The sequence below is a fragment of the Fundulus heteroclitus genome, unplaced genomic scaffold (assembly GCF_011125445.2).
Source record: "Fundulus heteroclitus isolate FHET01 unplaced genomic scaffold, MU-UCD_Fhet_4.1 scaffold_145, whole genome shotgun sequence".
Classification (NCBI taxonomy): domain Eukaryota; kingdom Metazoa; phylum Chordata; class Actinopteri; order Cyprinodontiformes; family Fundulidae; genus Fundulus; species Fundulus heteroclitus.
This window is the reverse complement of record NW_023396557.1, coordinates 22,284-37,165: the sequence shown is the minus strand read 5'-3', so window position 1 is coordinate 37,165 and position 14,882 is coordinate 22,284. Positions and strand designations below refer to the sequence as shown.

The 14,882-nt window shown below is 37.9% G+C and overlaps 1 protein-coding gene across 1 annotated transcript in view; it reads right to left on the bottom strand.

The window, feature by feature from the left end:
* Positions 1-14,882, bottom strand: part of LOC105920979 (dedicator of cytokinesis protein 3) — a gene marked incomplete at its 5' end in the record, with an annotated part of 76,733 nt that overhangs the window by 47,551 nt on the left and 14,300 nt on the right. Inside the window, 16 exon segments of the mRNA XM_036129195.1 lie at positions 1,170-1,318; positions 1,395-1,488; positions 1,571-1,631; positions 1,795-1,890; positions 4,515-4,541; positions 4,713-4,798; positions 4,890-5,038; positions 5,240-5,298; positions 6,438-6,538; positions 6,946-7,021; positions 7,153-7,247; positions 7,410-7,508; positions 8,502-8,648; positions 10,618-10,745; positions 11,018-11,210; positions 14,635-14,820. Of these exon segments, the coding sequence (XP_035985088.1) occupies positions 1,170-1,318; positions 1,395-1,488; positions 1,571-1,631; positions 1,795-1,890; positions 4,515-4,541; positions 4,713-4,798; positions 4,890-5,038; positions 5,240-5,298; positions 6,438-6,538; positions 6,946-7,021; positions 7,153-7,247; positions 7,410-7,508; positions 8,502-8,648; positions 10,618-10,745; positions 11,018-11,210; positions 14,635-14,820 (1,746 nt within the window).

The window sequence follows — 14,882 nt, the reverse complement described above, 5'->3', positions numbered from 1 at the left end:
CCATTTTTTGTTTTACCCTTTTCTGATATTGTTGGATCTAAATATTCTATCAATCTGAAATTAATAATAACATTAGATCATTTTATTGAAACTTCATCAAATGGTCCTTTACATTAGGGCTGGGTATCATCTAGGATGAGCCGATTCGATACGATTCTCGATACACAGCTCACGATACGATACGATTCTCGATACATGGCTCAGCTTGCTTTGATTCCAATATCGATATTTATTACTTTGAATTAATGCTCAGTGATTCAATCACCAAAATCAGCCAAATATTATGTTTATGTTCTATTTATTGATCACAGACATATTAACAGGAAAATAAAGTGCATTTGCTTCAATGCATTTAACGTGTCACAGAAACCAAAAATGTGCCCAAACATCTGATTTTAGGGACAAAGGAGCTTCTAAAATCCTGTCGGCCGTTCCACAAATTCGTCTCACTTGCTCTCCTTCGCTGTGAACTGTAATGGTTGCGCTGTAATAACGCAACCTAGAGGTTGGGAGGTATATCGATATTGAAAGCCAGAATATCGATATTAAATCGTTTTTAAAAATATCGATATTAATCTTTATATCGATTTTTATGCACAGCCCTACTTTACATATAGAAAAAAAGAAAGATAAAACACTTGTAGAAACACAAATAACTTGTTGTTTAGCTTGGCAATAAAAAAAAAGTTAGAAGAGGCCATTTAATTTACTGTGTTATTGTAAAAGTACTGTGTGATTTGGACAGTTTTGAGCATGTTGACTATGCTCAGTAAATTAGAATAGTATAGGAAAATTAATTAATTTCAGGAACTCAGTTAACTAAGTGAAATATATTATATAGACTAATTAAACATAGACTGAGGTTTTCAGGTCTTGATTTCTGCTAATTATGATGATTATCCACACATAGCTAACGGAAACATGACTTTAAGGTTAGAGTATTACAGCATATTTTAGGAATATTTATAGCATTAAAATCTAATTCTATTGAATAAAAAAGCAGAAATATTTCAAATATATGGGCAATAAGAATAACTAATGGGTCCCTTAATTAAAATAGTTGACAGCTGCTTTTTTTGGTATTAAAGATGATAACATGACTGAGCCTTCCATGCTCCCAGTTTGAGTAGACTACTAATGTTTTGCACAGACTGTGTTTGACAACCAACCTTTCCCTTGTTGAAATAGTGGATGACTTTGCGGCAGAGGCCCTCCTTCCGGTGCCACTCAGTCTGAGCAGGATAATGCAGGAACTCTTTAACTGGTCGCTCGTCCCAGTGCAGCAGCTCCCAGTACAACAGCAGGGTGAATGCAGCCTCTGCAGCCAAACAAACAGCGTCAGTAACACGTCACTACCTTTTTTTATGTGCATATATCATTATATACATATTTACCAGTGTAGTTCTCAGCCTGCAGATGCATGTCACACAATTTGTGGATGTAACGGATGTACATCTCCTCTTTGTTGATTTCCGATTTGTAGAAATTCTGCAGAACAAATATAATCATTCCTCTTATTTGTAAAACCCAATAACTTACAGAACAAAATATGAGCTTCACTTAATCTTACAAGAAGGTTCACTGTGCAGCCAATCTTCTTGTTTTCTGTCTCATCTCCCTTCATACAGTCCCTGAACAAAAAAACGATATCAGGATTTAAGGTTGACCTCGTCCTTCAGTAAATTTCCAGTTTCCCCGGTGTGCCATAATGTGTCATAATGCTCCATTCACCCATAATAAAAGAATGTGCTGCTTAAAAACTTGTTAAAATGAATACAATGTCCTATATTTCACCTGTAGTCCAGCAGTCGCTCCATCAACCGTGTAACCGATGTAACAAACGAGATTCCTGTTTCTTTCCACGTCTCCTGCTCAATCTTCTCCAACAGACTGAGAAGAAAACATGTAGAAATGAGGTAGTTGGGCAACAAAGAAGCTGATGTGTGTCTTTACAAAGTGTAGACAAGTCTAACGGCTGTTTAACATCATCTGTAAAGACTAAATGTCTACTTGTACTGTTGGCTTTAAGAAACCGTTTAGCAGTTACATTCAAACAAAACCTCCCTGCAGACTGAGCTTATGCAATAAATGTTACATAGTGCAAATATTTTAAACTTTTCAATTGAATTTGTGCAGTACATTTGTTTTTCTCTGTTTGCAGAAAAGTAAAGAGTTTCCTTGGAAGTCCAGGATTAGTAATAGGTGGGAAATCAAAGCAAATTATAAGTGGTTAATTTTCAATGGTGTTAAACTCAAGAAGTAGTTGTAAAGCATGTTTGGGGACTTTTCTTATTTTTTTTAAAAACACTCTTTTGTCTTTTGAGTCAGACTCACTAAAACAGGAAGCAATAACAAAATAGATGATGTGCTGTCTGGAGCACGTGGCTACGTTTTAGCAAACGTAGAAAAAAAAAAATAAGTAAATTAAAAGCGGGAAAAAAATAGGTGAGCTCCATGGCAGCAAACAGGTAAAAAGGACAGATTTCTCCTCATCCACAGAAAAGTGTTTTTCTCTTGCAAACAGATTTTATCTCAGGATCTAAGATTTAGGAGAAGGAACCACTCAAATCCACCGGAAGCTGAGGAACCAGGGAACAACACAGTTAATGCCTCATCTAAAACGGATAACTTAAACAGGGAGTCAGCAGCCGGACCACTGAGATGAATGTAGCATTTATACGAAAGTATAGCGTTTATCAGGAAATAAAATTATGTGACGGGGCTGTTTCTATTCTAGTCTGTTGCTGGTTTGTTAGGTCTTCAGGCTACTGCCCTCAGATAATATTTCCTCTGATGTTTCCCTCCTCACTGGATAAACCACTCTATGTTTGCCAGTTATGAACTAAAATTGTAGCTGAAGACTTTGCAATCCCTACTTTAATTTTGGGTGGACACTGTGTCATGCATTGATACCTGTGCATTGATACCCCAGTTCTAAAGTCCTTACACTGGCTCCCTGTATCTCAGAGAATAGACTTTAAAATACTTCTGTTAGTCTATAAATCCTTAAATGGCTTAGCACCTAAATACATTACAGACTTGTTATCAGTGTATCAACCCTCCAGACCACTAAGGTCTTCTGGCTCCAGCCTACTCCACATACCTAGAACCAGAACTAAACATGGAGAAGCAGCATTTAGTTCCTATGCTCCGTTTATCTGGAACAAACTTCCAGAAAACTGTAAAAGTGCGGAAAGCCTGAGTTCTTTTAAATCAAGATTAAAAACACATCTGTTTAAAATTGCCTTTGACTGTTCTAGTTAAACAGTTTTACTGTTTTTAATGTTCTTTTTTGTTACTATATTCTATCCCTACTTGCTTTTATTCTATTTTCTATCTACATTTTATTATTTTGGTATATCTTAATCATGTAAAGCACTTTGTATTGTCTTGTACTGAATTGTGCTATATAAATAAATTTGCCTTGCCTTGCCTTGCCTTGCCTGTGTTTTCTATTTCATCCATGGTTATGTATTACTTGACTTTGGTCATGGATATGAAACAGTTATTGTAAAAATGTAAAAATGATGATGCACTAATGAGGTGAAGACTCCAGCAACACTTGATGTACCAGGGATACATTTGTTTTAACATGTTTTGGCTTGTGGCCTTTGCCAGGGTCATCACGAAACACCAAACAGCTTGTGTTTAAATTAAAAAATATATAATACAGAAAATAAATCAATCACGCATTCACACATGAACAGTCTGACCAGTCACCATTCCAGAGGATGGTGCTTTTTTTAAATAAGAGTCCAAATAGGGTCTGAACTGAACCACTTCCAATTTAAGGGAGAAATCAGCTTGCACATCTAAAAGTAGTTCACTCACAAAGATGCACAGGGAAATGCAGACAAGGACAACTTAAACATTACAATCACAGGAACTCTAAAAATTTGAATTCTACAATCAAAAACTTGAACTAGATAACAGCAATTAAGATCACTTTTAAAAGGTTATATAAAAAACATTTAGGTCAATCACAGAAACACAGAAGCTGGGCTTAATGGCTTCAATGCCCATACAGGCTCCTACACTGGCACTGAATATATAGGTTCCAGTGATTCCTATGCTACATTTTTTTATGTATCAATCTTTCAGTGGTTCATTTGAAATGTTTCTGTATTATTCTTTTTCATTTAAGCACAATGGTTCGGTGGTTTGTACTAACCCTGATGAAGGTCGCAAACCAAAGCGCATTGGTCTACTAAACTACATTGGTCTACTAAAGCTGTTGTTTTATAGTACTTCAAGTGTTGCTGGAGTCTTCACCTCACCAGATCTTTATCCCTCCCTGTGCACCTTGAAAGTCGGTGAAGTTGTGCCAGAAATGATGATGAACGTCATTTGATTATCTTATTTCATGTTTGTATTACTTAATCTGTGCAGATTATCCAAGATTTAAACCTCTATTTACAGACTCACACAACCAAACATGCAGACATCTGTTTGCATGAAATTTTTTTAACTTATAATACTACCAGCATGGATCTCTGTGTATGTGATAAGGTTACCTGGGATAGGGCCCAAACAGCTGGGTTCTAGTCCCGCAGCAAAGAACAAAACAAACAGCAGAGAGCAGTGTTATGGCAGAAGAATTGAGAGTTAATTTCTTTTAGAACAGACAGACAGAAAGAGAGAGACAGAACGGACGGGTTTAAAACTTAGGCAGGTGGGAGTTAAAGCAAAAAAACAAAGTCTTTATTCCTTACAGCAGCCCAAACAGCTCTCTGTAGTTCTCATCACCCTTCCCCTCCGACACCAAACTGTCCAACTTGTCAATTAGTTCAGCCTCCACCTGCACATTCAAAGAGGAGTAAACTAAACGTCTAGCTTTAAAGCAGAGCAGAACTCTGCTGTGACCACAGGAAATGTAAGTATCTGTGTACCTGTTTGAAGTTTCCATTTTTGCGCTGCTCCCAGTCCATCATGTCGTGGAAGATCGGAATCATGATGTTTCTCACCTCCACCTGAGGGACCAGCGTCACTCCGAGGAACGGTCCGATCATCCCAGGAATGAAATGGATCTTATTCTCTCCTATAATCAGCGCACATGTTCTTTTAAATTAGGTTTTAATCAATTAAAAAATTATTCTAAGTCACATTTTAGAGCAAAACAATGAAAAACACAAAGCTCATACAAGACTTAATAAAAGTATTGGGGAAATATGTAGCAACAACTTAAAAGACTAATGATGTCCAGCTTTTAAAGGAATACAAAAAATAAAATATATCTCACCCAAGTTCTGCCACATGTTGAAAAGTTCATAAGTCATCATTACTCTCATGTCACCATACCTGAAATGACAATAAATTAGCTATTAAGAAAAAACATTATTTCCTGATTTATTTGATCAAACCCCATTTCTATTACAGTTTAAAAGATTGCTCCAAAACATGAAGTCTATGTTTTTGGTTTAATAATCTTAAATCCAATAACTGGCATTAATACTGCACAATGTAATTTCTTCTTGCACGCAAGTATAGAACAGGAGGTCAGCAAAGCAAAACAAAATAGGAAAAAAATATATTTTGGATAGCTCTTTTTTGTTACTTTATTGTACAATTTAAGAAATGTAATAAGAGAAAAAAAAATTCTGTACAGTTTTGTATTTTCTAACAGTTTGCATTGTAACAAAAATGTGTAAAATATATTTAGGAACCTGTCTAAAAACTAGAGGCATGGTGGTTGCTTGTCTTCTGCATGGTGGTGTTTTATGTTTTCTTTGCACAAAAAGGCCAGGAATATCTGGGTTTCACTTTGCATTTAACACATTAGACATATTTGACATTACGGTCTACCTGAGAAGAAAAATATAGGATTCAATCCAGCAGGTTTTAGACGACTCTGCTAACTTTTGTTAGCGGTAGAGGAATCAGAAATATGTGCATCAAAAATTATACATTTGGCAGGAAAACTCATTCACAGAGAAACACAAACTGTCAATTATTAGTGGGTTGCTCTCATTTAATTATGCAGTGAATTCTGAGATTCACGTCAGCTGGTGCAAATAAACAGTGCTGTCATTTAAAACTAGCTGCAAGTTGGCGATCCAGTTTATTTATCAACAGAGCTTACCTCCATCTGGTCCTAAAAGGGAAATTATTCATGGATCATTCCTAAAGAAATACATTTCTTCATATGTGTGTATGTTACAATCCAGCTAGAGATGTTCAAACTGTATTTATTAACCGTTTCTTTTCACAATATTTGCAGTGTTGGAAGAAGTTAAAGAAACGTGGAATGGAATTAGTCATCTTAGAAAAATTTATGAAGTATCTCAATAAGTTTATAACACTGACACAGCTCAAAGGTGGAACTAGTTTCCTTCAGCATCTAGAAACATGTGTAACTCTTGTCATGTTTTGCATTGTGTGCTTTAATGTCTTCTCTTCTTTTATTGGATCATATTTAGATTGTGTGTTACTCTTCTTACTTGTCTAAGATCTTCTTCCTCTTCACAGGACTCAGGTTCTCCAGCTGTAAACTCGGCTGGTTGATGTAGAGAACAGCCAGACTGAAGTAGGAGTTCCACACCTGCTCATGCACACACAAACACACAATAAAGGACAGGCTTTCCCTCTAGACGGTCACACTTTGAGTTAGATTGGTTCAACTAAAAGTTTTAGTATGGGACATTAAATGTTAAAAAGAACATCAGAGTTCTGCAGGTTCATCTCCCTCTGGGAGGAGGACGTTTCTTTCTTCTTGTACGTGTATTTCTTAGCATCATAAAGTTCTAATTTTCTGCTCTTTATGTCTCTTGTGCTTTGAAAGTTCAGAAAATCAACTAACATTAAGGTCTTAGAGTGCTTTCAGCTTTGTGTTTATATTTAATTCACACTCAACTATGCAAAGAGGCAACAGAAAGATAACCTTCAAAAGAAACGAGGAGAAAGAAAACCAAACAAGTCATCCTCATTACAGTGCTGAAATCTGTTTACCTTGAAGTCAAAGTCTGTTTCAGCAAAGTTCTTGTGCAGCGCAGGAGCGAGTTGCTGAGCTGTGGTGAGGATGATGCTGCAGAAAGCGAGCACATATATAACTGATGTTAGCAGCTGCTGCAATTCTTTGTTTAGTTTCAGGTTCTGATCCATATCAACACTGACAGGTGTCTCTGCTGTCTGGTGGACTGTGTTTTTGTCTCTTACTTGCTGGTGAGCAGCCTCATGATGTTCCAGTCGCGGGGAAATATACTGAGCTTCATCAGATTTCTAAACACGCACAAAATCTTCAACAAGAACTCCTGGGGGGCAAGAAATGAGAAGTGTCAGTGATGCTCACACAACATCAGCAGTTTGAGGCATGCTAACTCCATAAAACTGTATATATTTGAACTTTTTAACAAGTTGTCTTGTATTTAGATCTGTTATTACCAACCCAACTGCAGCGTGTTTTCATGTTGTACCTTGAGCTCGTCCTTGCTTTGAAAATTTTCCATCAAGTGTTGAAAGTGGATGTCAGTCATCTGGCGAAGAAGCGAGAGGAGACACGAGACGTACTCTCCCTGCCAAAAGGGAAGAGCGGGACAGATGTGAGCCAATCACAGGGAAGCAGTTATCACAGTAGCAAAGGACCAATCAGAGATAATGAGAAGATGCTCTTCCCTAAACAAAAACACTATTGTCATAAGGTTAAATCTGTCTGTGGAGGGCAGTGACTGTTCCTAAATAGGTCAACTTTGGAAAGTACTTTGATCTCTCAGATTCAGAGGCAGGATTTGTTCAGCATCATCCCAATATTGTTAAACGTGATTTATTATTTTCCAACATGATGTTGTGCTTTACGCAGCTAGCAAATTGATTGCTTCTGTTATGCAAAATTTTCTCTCCAATAGGTCAACTTCCCTATTTCTGAACATTTTCAGGTTCAAGATGATAAAAAAATAACAAAAAGTGATCAGGGAAAATTGGGGCCAGGTGGAAACGCTAAGGAATGTGGATGCAAAATGATCATAATGGTCATAAAACAGTAAACTGTCAACCTAAAGAAAACCATGTTTTTCTTCCCTTTCACAATTATGCACTTGTCTGTGTGGATCACCAAAATCCAAATAAAACGCATTGACAAATGTTTAAGAGGTGTGAAAACTTCTGCAAGCCTCTGTATGATAAAAAGAAGATGCAAAAGGGGAGCATAACAAACATTTTCAACACTTTTAGTGCTTTGAGACATGCAAGCATTCCCAACAAGGATAAGCGGTTGGTGTCCAATCAGAAAAGTAATGTGACGGCATGGGAATGATGACTAGATGGATTAGGACTGGGCAATATGAATTACTTTTCAAATGTTTATTCTCTGTTGATAAGATTATAACCTCGGCGTATCGAACTTTGCTAAAAAGTAATCAGTAACCTCTTAAATTACAGAACAGGAAAAGAATTGGTTATGGGGAAAATGTTTGATATTGCCCAGCCCTAAAACAGAGAGGCAGCATGACGAGGAGCAGATCAGGGAGGAGGGCAGTGAAGTAGTAGTAGTCATATTGTTAGTTACTAACAGTGATCTCCGCGGTGCACTGCGGACAGCGTTGACCCCTTACCGCCTCCTGCGATTGGCTCTTGCTCATGATCGACAGAAGCGTCTGCAGGAGGACGTCCAGCAGAGACTCCACCATCATCTCCACCTCTTCCTGCACCGACGTGTCCTGGAGGCACAGATGAGGAGCAAACGTGGAGTGAAGGGAATTTGTTTGGAAAAGTGTTTAAAAGAGAATGGAAATTTGGGTTGGGAGGGCGGTAGGGGGAGAGGGGTTAAAAAGAAGAGACGTGCATGCAAAAGAAAAAAGAAGACAGAAATGGAAAATTCATAAGTAAAAGATAATTGAATCACAAATAAAGGATTACTGTAACAGCTTTTTTGCCCATTTTGTAGATATGATAGGTAAGAAAAAACATGAAGATCTTAATTAACATAGGTGTTTGTTCCTGCTTCCTTAACCTTTGACACATACACAATTTTCAACTCTATTAGCACCAGTTTCAAAAGCAATGCATTTTGTCATCTGGTACCAGGAAATACATGTGCATAGTTTGTAGAAAAACTGATATTTGAAACCTAAAAGAAGTTAAAATCCACATTGCTCCTTTCAGGAAGGCCATGTTTCATAAATGTTTTCCAAAGGCAGGGATGTTGGTAGCAACAACTGAAAATACCTATAACCTTGTATTCCGCTAAATTACAGTAAATAAACTGATTTTGAAATGAGAAGAATTGCCCTACAGGATTACAAGGCAATGTATTTCACCAAGGCAAGTTCTTTATAAAAGACGTTTCAGTAATAAGACGGTTCAAAGTGCTGTATATGAACAACAACAAAAAGAATGCATTACAGAGTAAAGAAAAACATTACAGAGACAGAGGGAAAACATTACAGAGGAACATTGCTGTGGAAAAGTAGCAGCAGGTTAAGATATAAGACAAGTTGAACAACAAACGTCAACATTAAAATTTAAAGGCAGTCCTAAACAAATGTGTTTTTAACCTTGATTTAAAGGAACTCAGGATTTTAGCACCTTTACAGTCCTCTGGAAGTGGAGCATTGGAACTAAATGCTGCTTCTCCATGTTTGATTCTGGTTCTAGGTATGCAGAGCAGGCTGGAGCCAGAAGACCTGAGTGGTCTGGAGGGTTGATACACTGGTAACAAGTCTGTGATGTATTTAGGTGCTAAGCCATTCAGGAATTTATAGACTAACAGAAGTATTTTAAACTCTATTCTCTGAGGTCCAGGGAGCCAGTGTAAGGACTTTAGAACTGGGGTGATGTTCTCTACTTTCTTAGTCTTAGTGAGGACGCAGGCAGCAGCGTTCTGGATCAGCTGCAGCTGTCTGAATGACTGTTTTGGGAGACCTATGAAGATAACATTGAAGTAAACAATTTGACTAAATTGGGATTAGTTCTTACACATCCTGCTGATATATTAGTCATTTAATCCTATAAATATTCTTCAGGTGATAAAAGGCAGACTTTGAGAATTTGAGGTTCAGGTCTGAGTCCATCACCACAACTATATGTTTAGGCTTGATCAGAAGCAGCATTCAGTGAGGACTGATTAACTTTCAGAGATTTGCTTTAGTTAAATGCATTGTTTTTTGCATTGTCTATGCAAAAAAGCAATACATGTCTGTGTATCTTTGTGTTCCTGTAAATCCGTCCTCTGAGCCAGGAGCAACAACGTAGAAACTGCACATCAAGGGTTTCAAGCTGGCTTCATGAGATGGGTGACAGGACAAGCTGTGTTGGACAAAAGTTTTGTCCTGTACTATTGTGGTGGTTTAGGTGCTAAAAGCTGACGAGTCAAGTCTGGTTGTGAACCATGGTCTCATTTCCCTTTATACGATCCCCTCTTAGATTGAAGTATGTATTAGAAATTAGATTTAGCCCATAAAAACCCTGTAGGGATTTAGATTTGAAATAGTGAAAAACCATTGATATTTTTTTTTTCAGGGTCCGAGAACCTAAAAAGCTGCAGAAAAAAATTATATTTAAAGTTGTCTGTCATTTCCCATTCATTTGTGTTGCAATAAATATTCCATTCTCAAAATTAGACATTAATGAAATGCAAGAACACTCAGATACATCTTCTATAAGATATCATGTGTATACAGGGGTTACCAGTGAGCTGCTCTTGATAATGGAGAAAATGGAGCTGAGTATCCCTGAGCAGATGAGCAGCTCTTTCTGTTGTCTCAGATGAAGATGGATGTGATGCAGGACCACGGGAAGCAGGATCCTTCGAGACTCTGAAGGCAAACGCACACAGATTAAAGAGCCAGACATCATGTGCAATGAAATAGGTTCAGTCTCCTACAGTATGGAACAACGACAAAATCATGAACTAATCTGCAAAAACTAATCAGTGTGGATTTGAACAGATTTTTTTTTCAATAAGGCAAAACCGTTTGCCACTTATTTTATTCTAGCTTAAAACAACATTTACATCCACTTATTATGCAGGAAAATAAATCATAGAAGAAAACATGAATTAGGCTGATTAATAAGTGTAAGCCATTACCAGGGAAAGAGAAGAGCCTACTGTCCACGGTTCGGGCTATGGACTGCAGCTTCACCACGTCCATCGATTGTCCTATGTGCACCGTGGACGGCATGCTGCCCAAAGTGCCCCGCACAAACTCTGCCACCTCCTGCACCGTGAACATCTGCAGCAGCTCGTCGAAGATGGCAGGGAATGAGTTTAACAGTGCAGCCTGCAGAAGAGGAAGGGGGAAAGGGAGCAATAGAGGACATTAAGAGGATATTTAGATGATGGCACAGGTGAGGGTTCGGTAGATGACGAGTTATGTTAGAAACAGAACAAGGAGGTTGATGATGTCACTTTCTGTGAATGCAATGAGAGAAAAGTGTCCATGGTTTCTGTAAAACAACTAAAGAGAGCAGAGCTGAGTCACTGTGAAAAGCTGATTCCCAAAACAAATGAATCTTTTCATCACACACAGGTGTGCAGCTCATGCAGGTCTGTCCCAATCCACAGCACAATAATGGAGTCATCAATAAATCTGGATTGATTTCAAAGTGGGCTTTAGATATTTTTCAGCAAAAATAAATCAAGTCAATGACTTCTGTTTTTTTTTCTAACTTATGTACTAACTTACATTTAGAAATACAACTATTGAGGGGTTTTAAAAAGCATACAGGAGAATGGAATACAAAGAGTTATTTTGCATAAGACTACCCACAAATTTATAAAAGGGAAAATTAAATTGATAAGAAACCTGTAGGGCAAAATGATAAAGTCTTAACCATAACTAGTTAAGCATGAGTTTAAAACAAAGGCACAGAACAAAACTTTCATTACAAAAACAAAACATGAATAATTATCGCTGTCTTACCTCTACTTGGAAATGAAGTCCAGCTGCGCTCTTTCTGAACAAAAATATCGGTAATTTTCCGGTAAAAGTTATTTTAATCTTCTTCAGTTTTAAAAGTCTCTCAGTCTCAATGGAGCTCACTGCCAGGGAGGAAAGCCTTCCTTGATCAGTCCTGTTCTGGCTGTATGTTTAGAGTCTTTTTAGTGCTTTACTTGTTTAGCAAAACTCGCAATAATACATCCATAACTTGCTTTGACTCTACTATTTGGGGATCAGAGCGGTGCTCCTTGAGCGCCCCCTGCCTAGAGACCAAGGAACTGCCGGCCTCACTTACAACCAGTTCTTTGGCTTTTATGATCGCCCAGCAGCACACGAAAACACACAGTTTAATGACCAAAACGCAATTCGTAATCCACATATATTAAATTGTGGAAAATCAGTTCATAAGTGTTTGAACAATTGAATTTGTGATCTAGAGACAGGAAGATGCATTCACAGAATGGAAGCCAGCGCAGTTAACATGGGATTGCGCAATCCCAGGAGAGGCCAAACTCATTGTCGCCTCACTCACCGGCTTCTTCGCTATGAAGCGCCACAAAGGATTTACATGGGAAATAGCGAAAAGTCTTCGATTTTAAAGAGAATGTGATAAAAAATAAGTAAATTAGATTAAAAAAGAACTTTTATTACAAATGACTGAGTGAATCACAATATATATTATGTTTTCATTATGGCCTCACTTGCCTCCCCTGACTGCACGTCACTGTTGAAAGTCCTCAGTCATCCAGGACAGATTTGACTTTAACGTGCCTTGGAATGACATTTGTTGTGAATTGGCGCTATATAAATAAAATTGAATAGAATTGAAATTCACAAAAAGGTAGAACATTAAAACAACTGAACTTCAGTTCTAGTTGAAAACATTTTGCTCTTCATCTGAAGACCCTACCCTAAGAGGTAGTGAGGTAGAAGTTCCCAGCTTTAAAACTATAGAGGAGTGCTGTTCTGTATATCTGGTCACATCTAAATTAGCCTCCGCTAACAATGGGTCGTCGTTAGGGCAGTCAGCATAGCTCAGATGTTTGGTCACATGTAAGGTGTGATTTGTTCTGAAACTGACAGGCCATCAGGCCAGATTTATTTCCTCTTTTGATGTAAATGGTTTCCTGTACCCCTCTCCCAAACCATCTATTTCCTCTGTGTGCCAAAGGAGTTTTCCTCTTTTGGACAGGAGGAATAATGAATTGTTAGGTATATATATATATATATATATATATATATATATATATATATATATATATATATATATATATATATATATATATATATATATATATATATATATATATATATATAACAATTCTGGTCCTTTCAGGTTGTTGACATCTTTTCAAATCAATGTTTCTCCACCCACACAAACTGTATCTTTATGTAGCTAAACTCTAATGAAAGTAGCTCTCATTCAGGCAAACTAAGAGGAAGTTTGTCCATTAAGTCTATATTTTTCGTTTTGCCCCGCTTCAAGTACTTTGAGGTTGACCTTAATCTTGAATCCCAGCTTGTTTTTGTTTAAACAAGTCTGCTCATAAAATCTTCATTCATACTTTATCAACAGAACCTTTGTTGTTATTTTGGCTGAACCTAACTCTGAGATAGTCAGAGAACATGGATGTTAAAGCATTATTGTAAAATTGTATTCCTCTTTTACTCTCCATCCCTGCATCAGATTCAAGCGCAGTGACAACAGAAAGCGTTTAGATTGTTAGCACACCAGCCTTTAGTTTAAATTCAGTTTTTTTTATTACAGTTTTTAAAAATCAGCATGTCAAAAATTATTCATACCCCTTAATATTCAATGAAAAAATCTTTATTGGCACTACAGCAGCCAAACCGTTCTTATAATTGCTAACCAGCTTTACACTGGTATATGCTTTAGCTTTAGTGATGAGTTATTTAGTATTTGAGATCGGAAAGCCTCCTATGTGTGATAACAGCTCAGGTTCTGGTCCAATAAGTAGTAATAATAGTTTCTGATTGAGTGGGACTTTGGATGGAGTTGTAAAAAATGCTGTCACACTGAATGTTGTCACAGTTTCGATGGGTCCCGACATGAAAATGAGGGTTTGTAATCCCAATGGTTACACTATGCTCCACAAGTTCATCGTCTACAACCTGGCTCAGACGCGGATGCAGTATCTGCTGCGGGTCCAACTACTCCTCAATGTGGTAAAGGAGGTCCGGTTAGGAAAAACTATCCTGTTTTAATAATGTTATTTCACTGAGGGTTTCAGGGTTACGATGGGATTTACACGGTCCTATTGCAAGGCAGATTACAGAAATGTTTACTTTTCACTGGGCTGCAGCGATTCATAGATGAACTGATGTAAAAATAATATGGCTGGATTTTAGAAAAACTGTGTATTCCAAACAAAATATTGTTGAATTCTGGACCAAATTGTTGTTTGATTGGTCCAATTTGTCATCAAAATTGTTTTGTGGGAAGATTTCTAGACAAACCTCTTGGCCAAAGATCTACTTTTAAAGTTGAAAACTAGTTGGACACGGACTTTTGTTTGTCCGTGTCCAAAATTTAGAAACTGATGCACCCTACTAGTGTTAGGTGGGATGTGGATAATGTAGGTGAGCATGGTTCGATGTGTGTGTTGTGTATAACAGTGGGAATGGTTTGACAGTGCAGAACAAACAGAAATGTGTTCAAATGTGTGAAATCAATCAGGAGGTGCAGCAGTAAATGTGCGAGTTGTTGCTGGGAGCTGTGGCTTTCTTCCAAACGTCTACTTACTGACAGCGAAGCTGGCCGCAGAGCGTTGGAGCTCCAGGCCTGAGAGCAGTTAGATGGACCGCTCCCAGGAACCTGTCCTGGGACAGGGGTCTGGATTTGCCCCAGGGCAGAGACTAGTGCTAACGGGCCTGCAGGCCCTATGCAGGGGCCTGGAGCCTGATTGGGGCCGGGGCAAGGCTGGGAGCCCTGTGGTGTGTGGGTAAGAAGGAGGTCCAGGAGAAAAGAATGGGACCCAATGAAGGACGGTT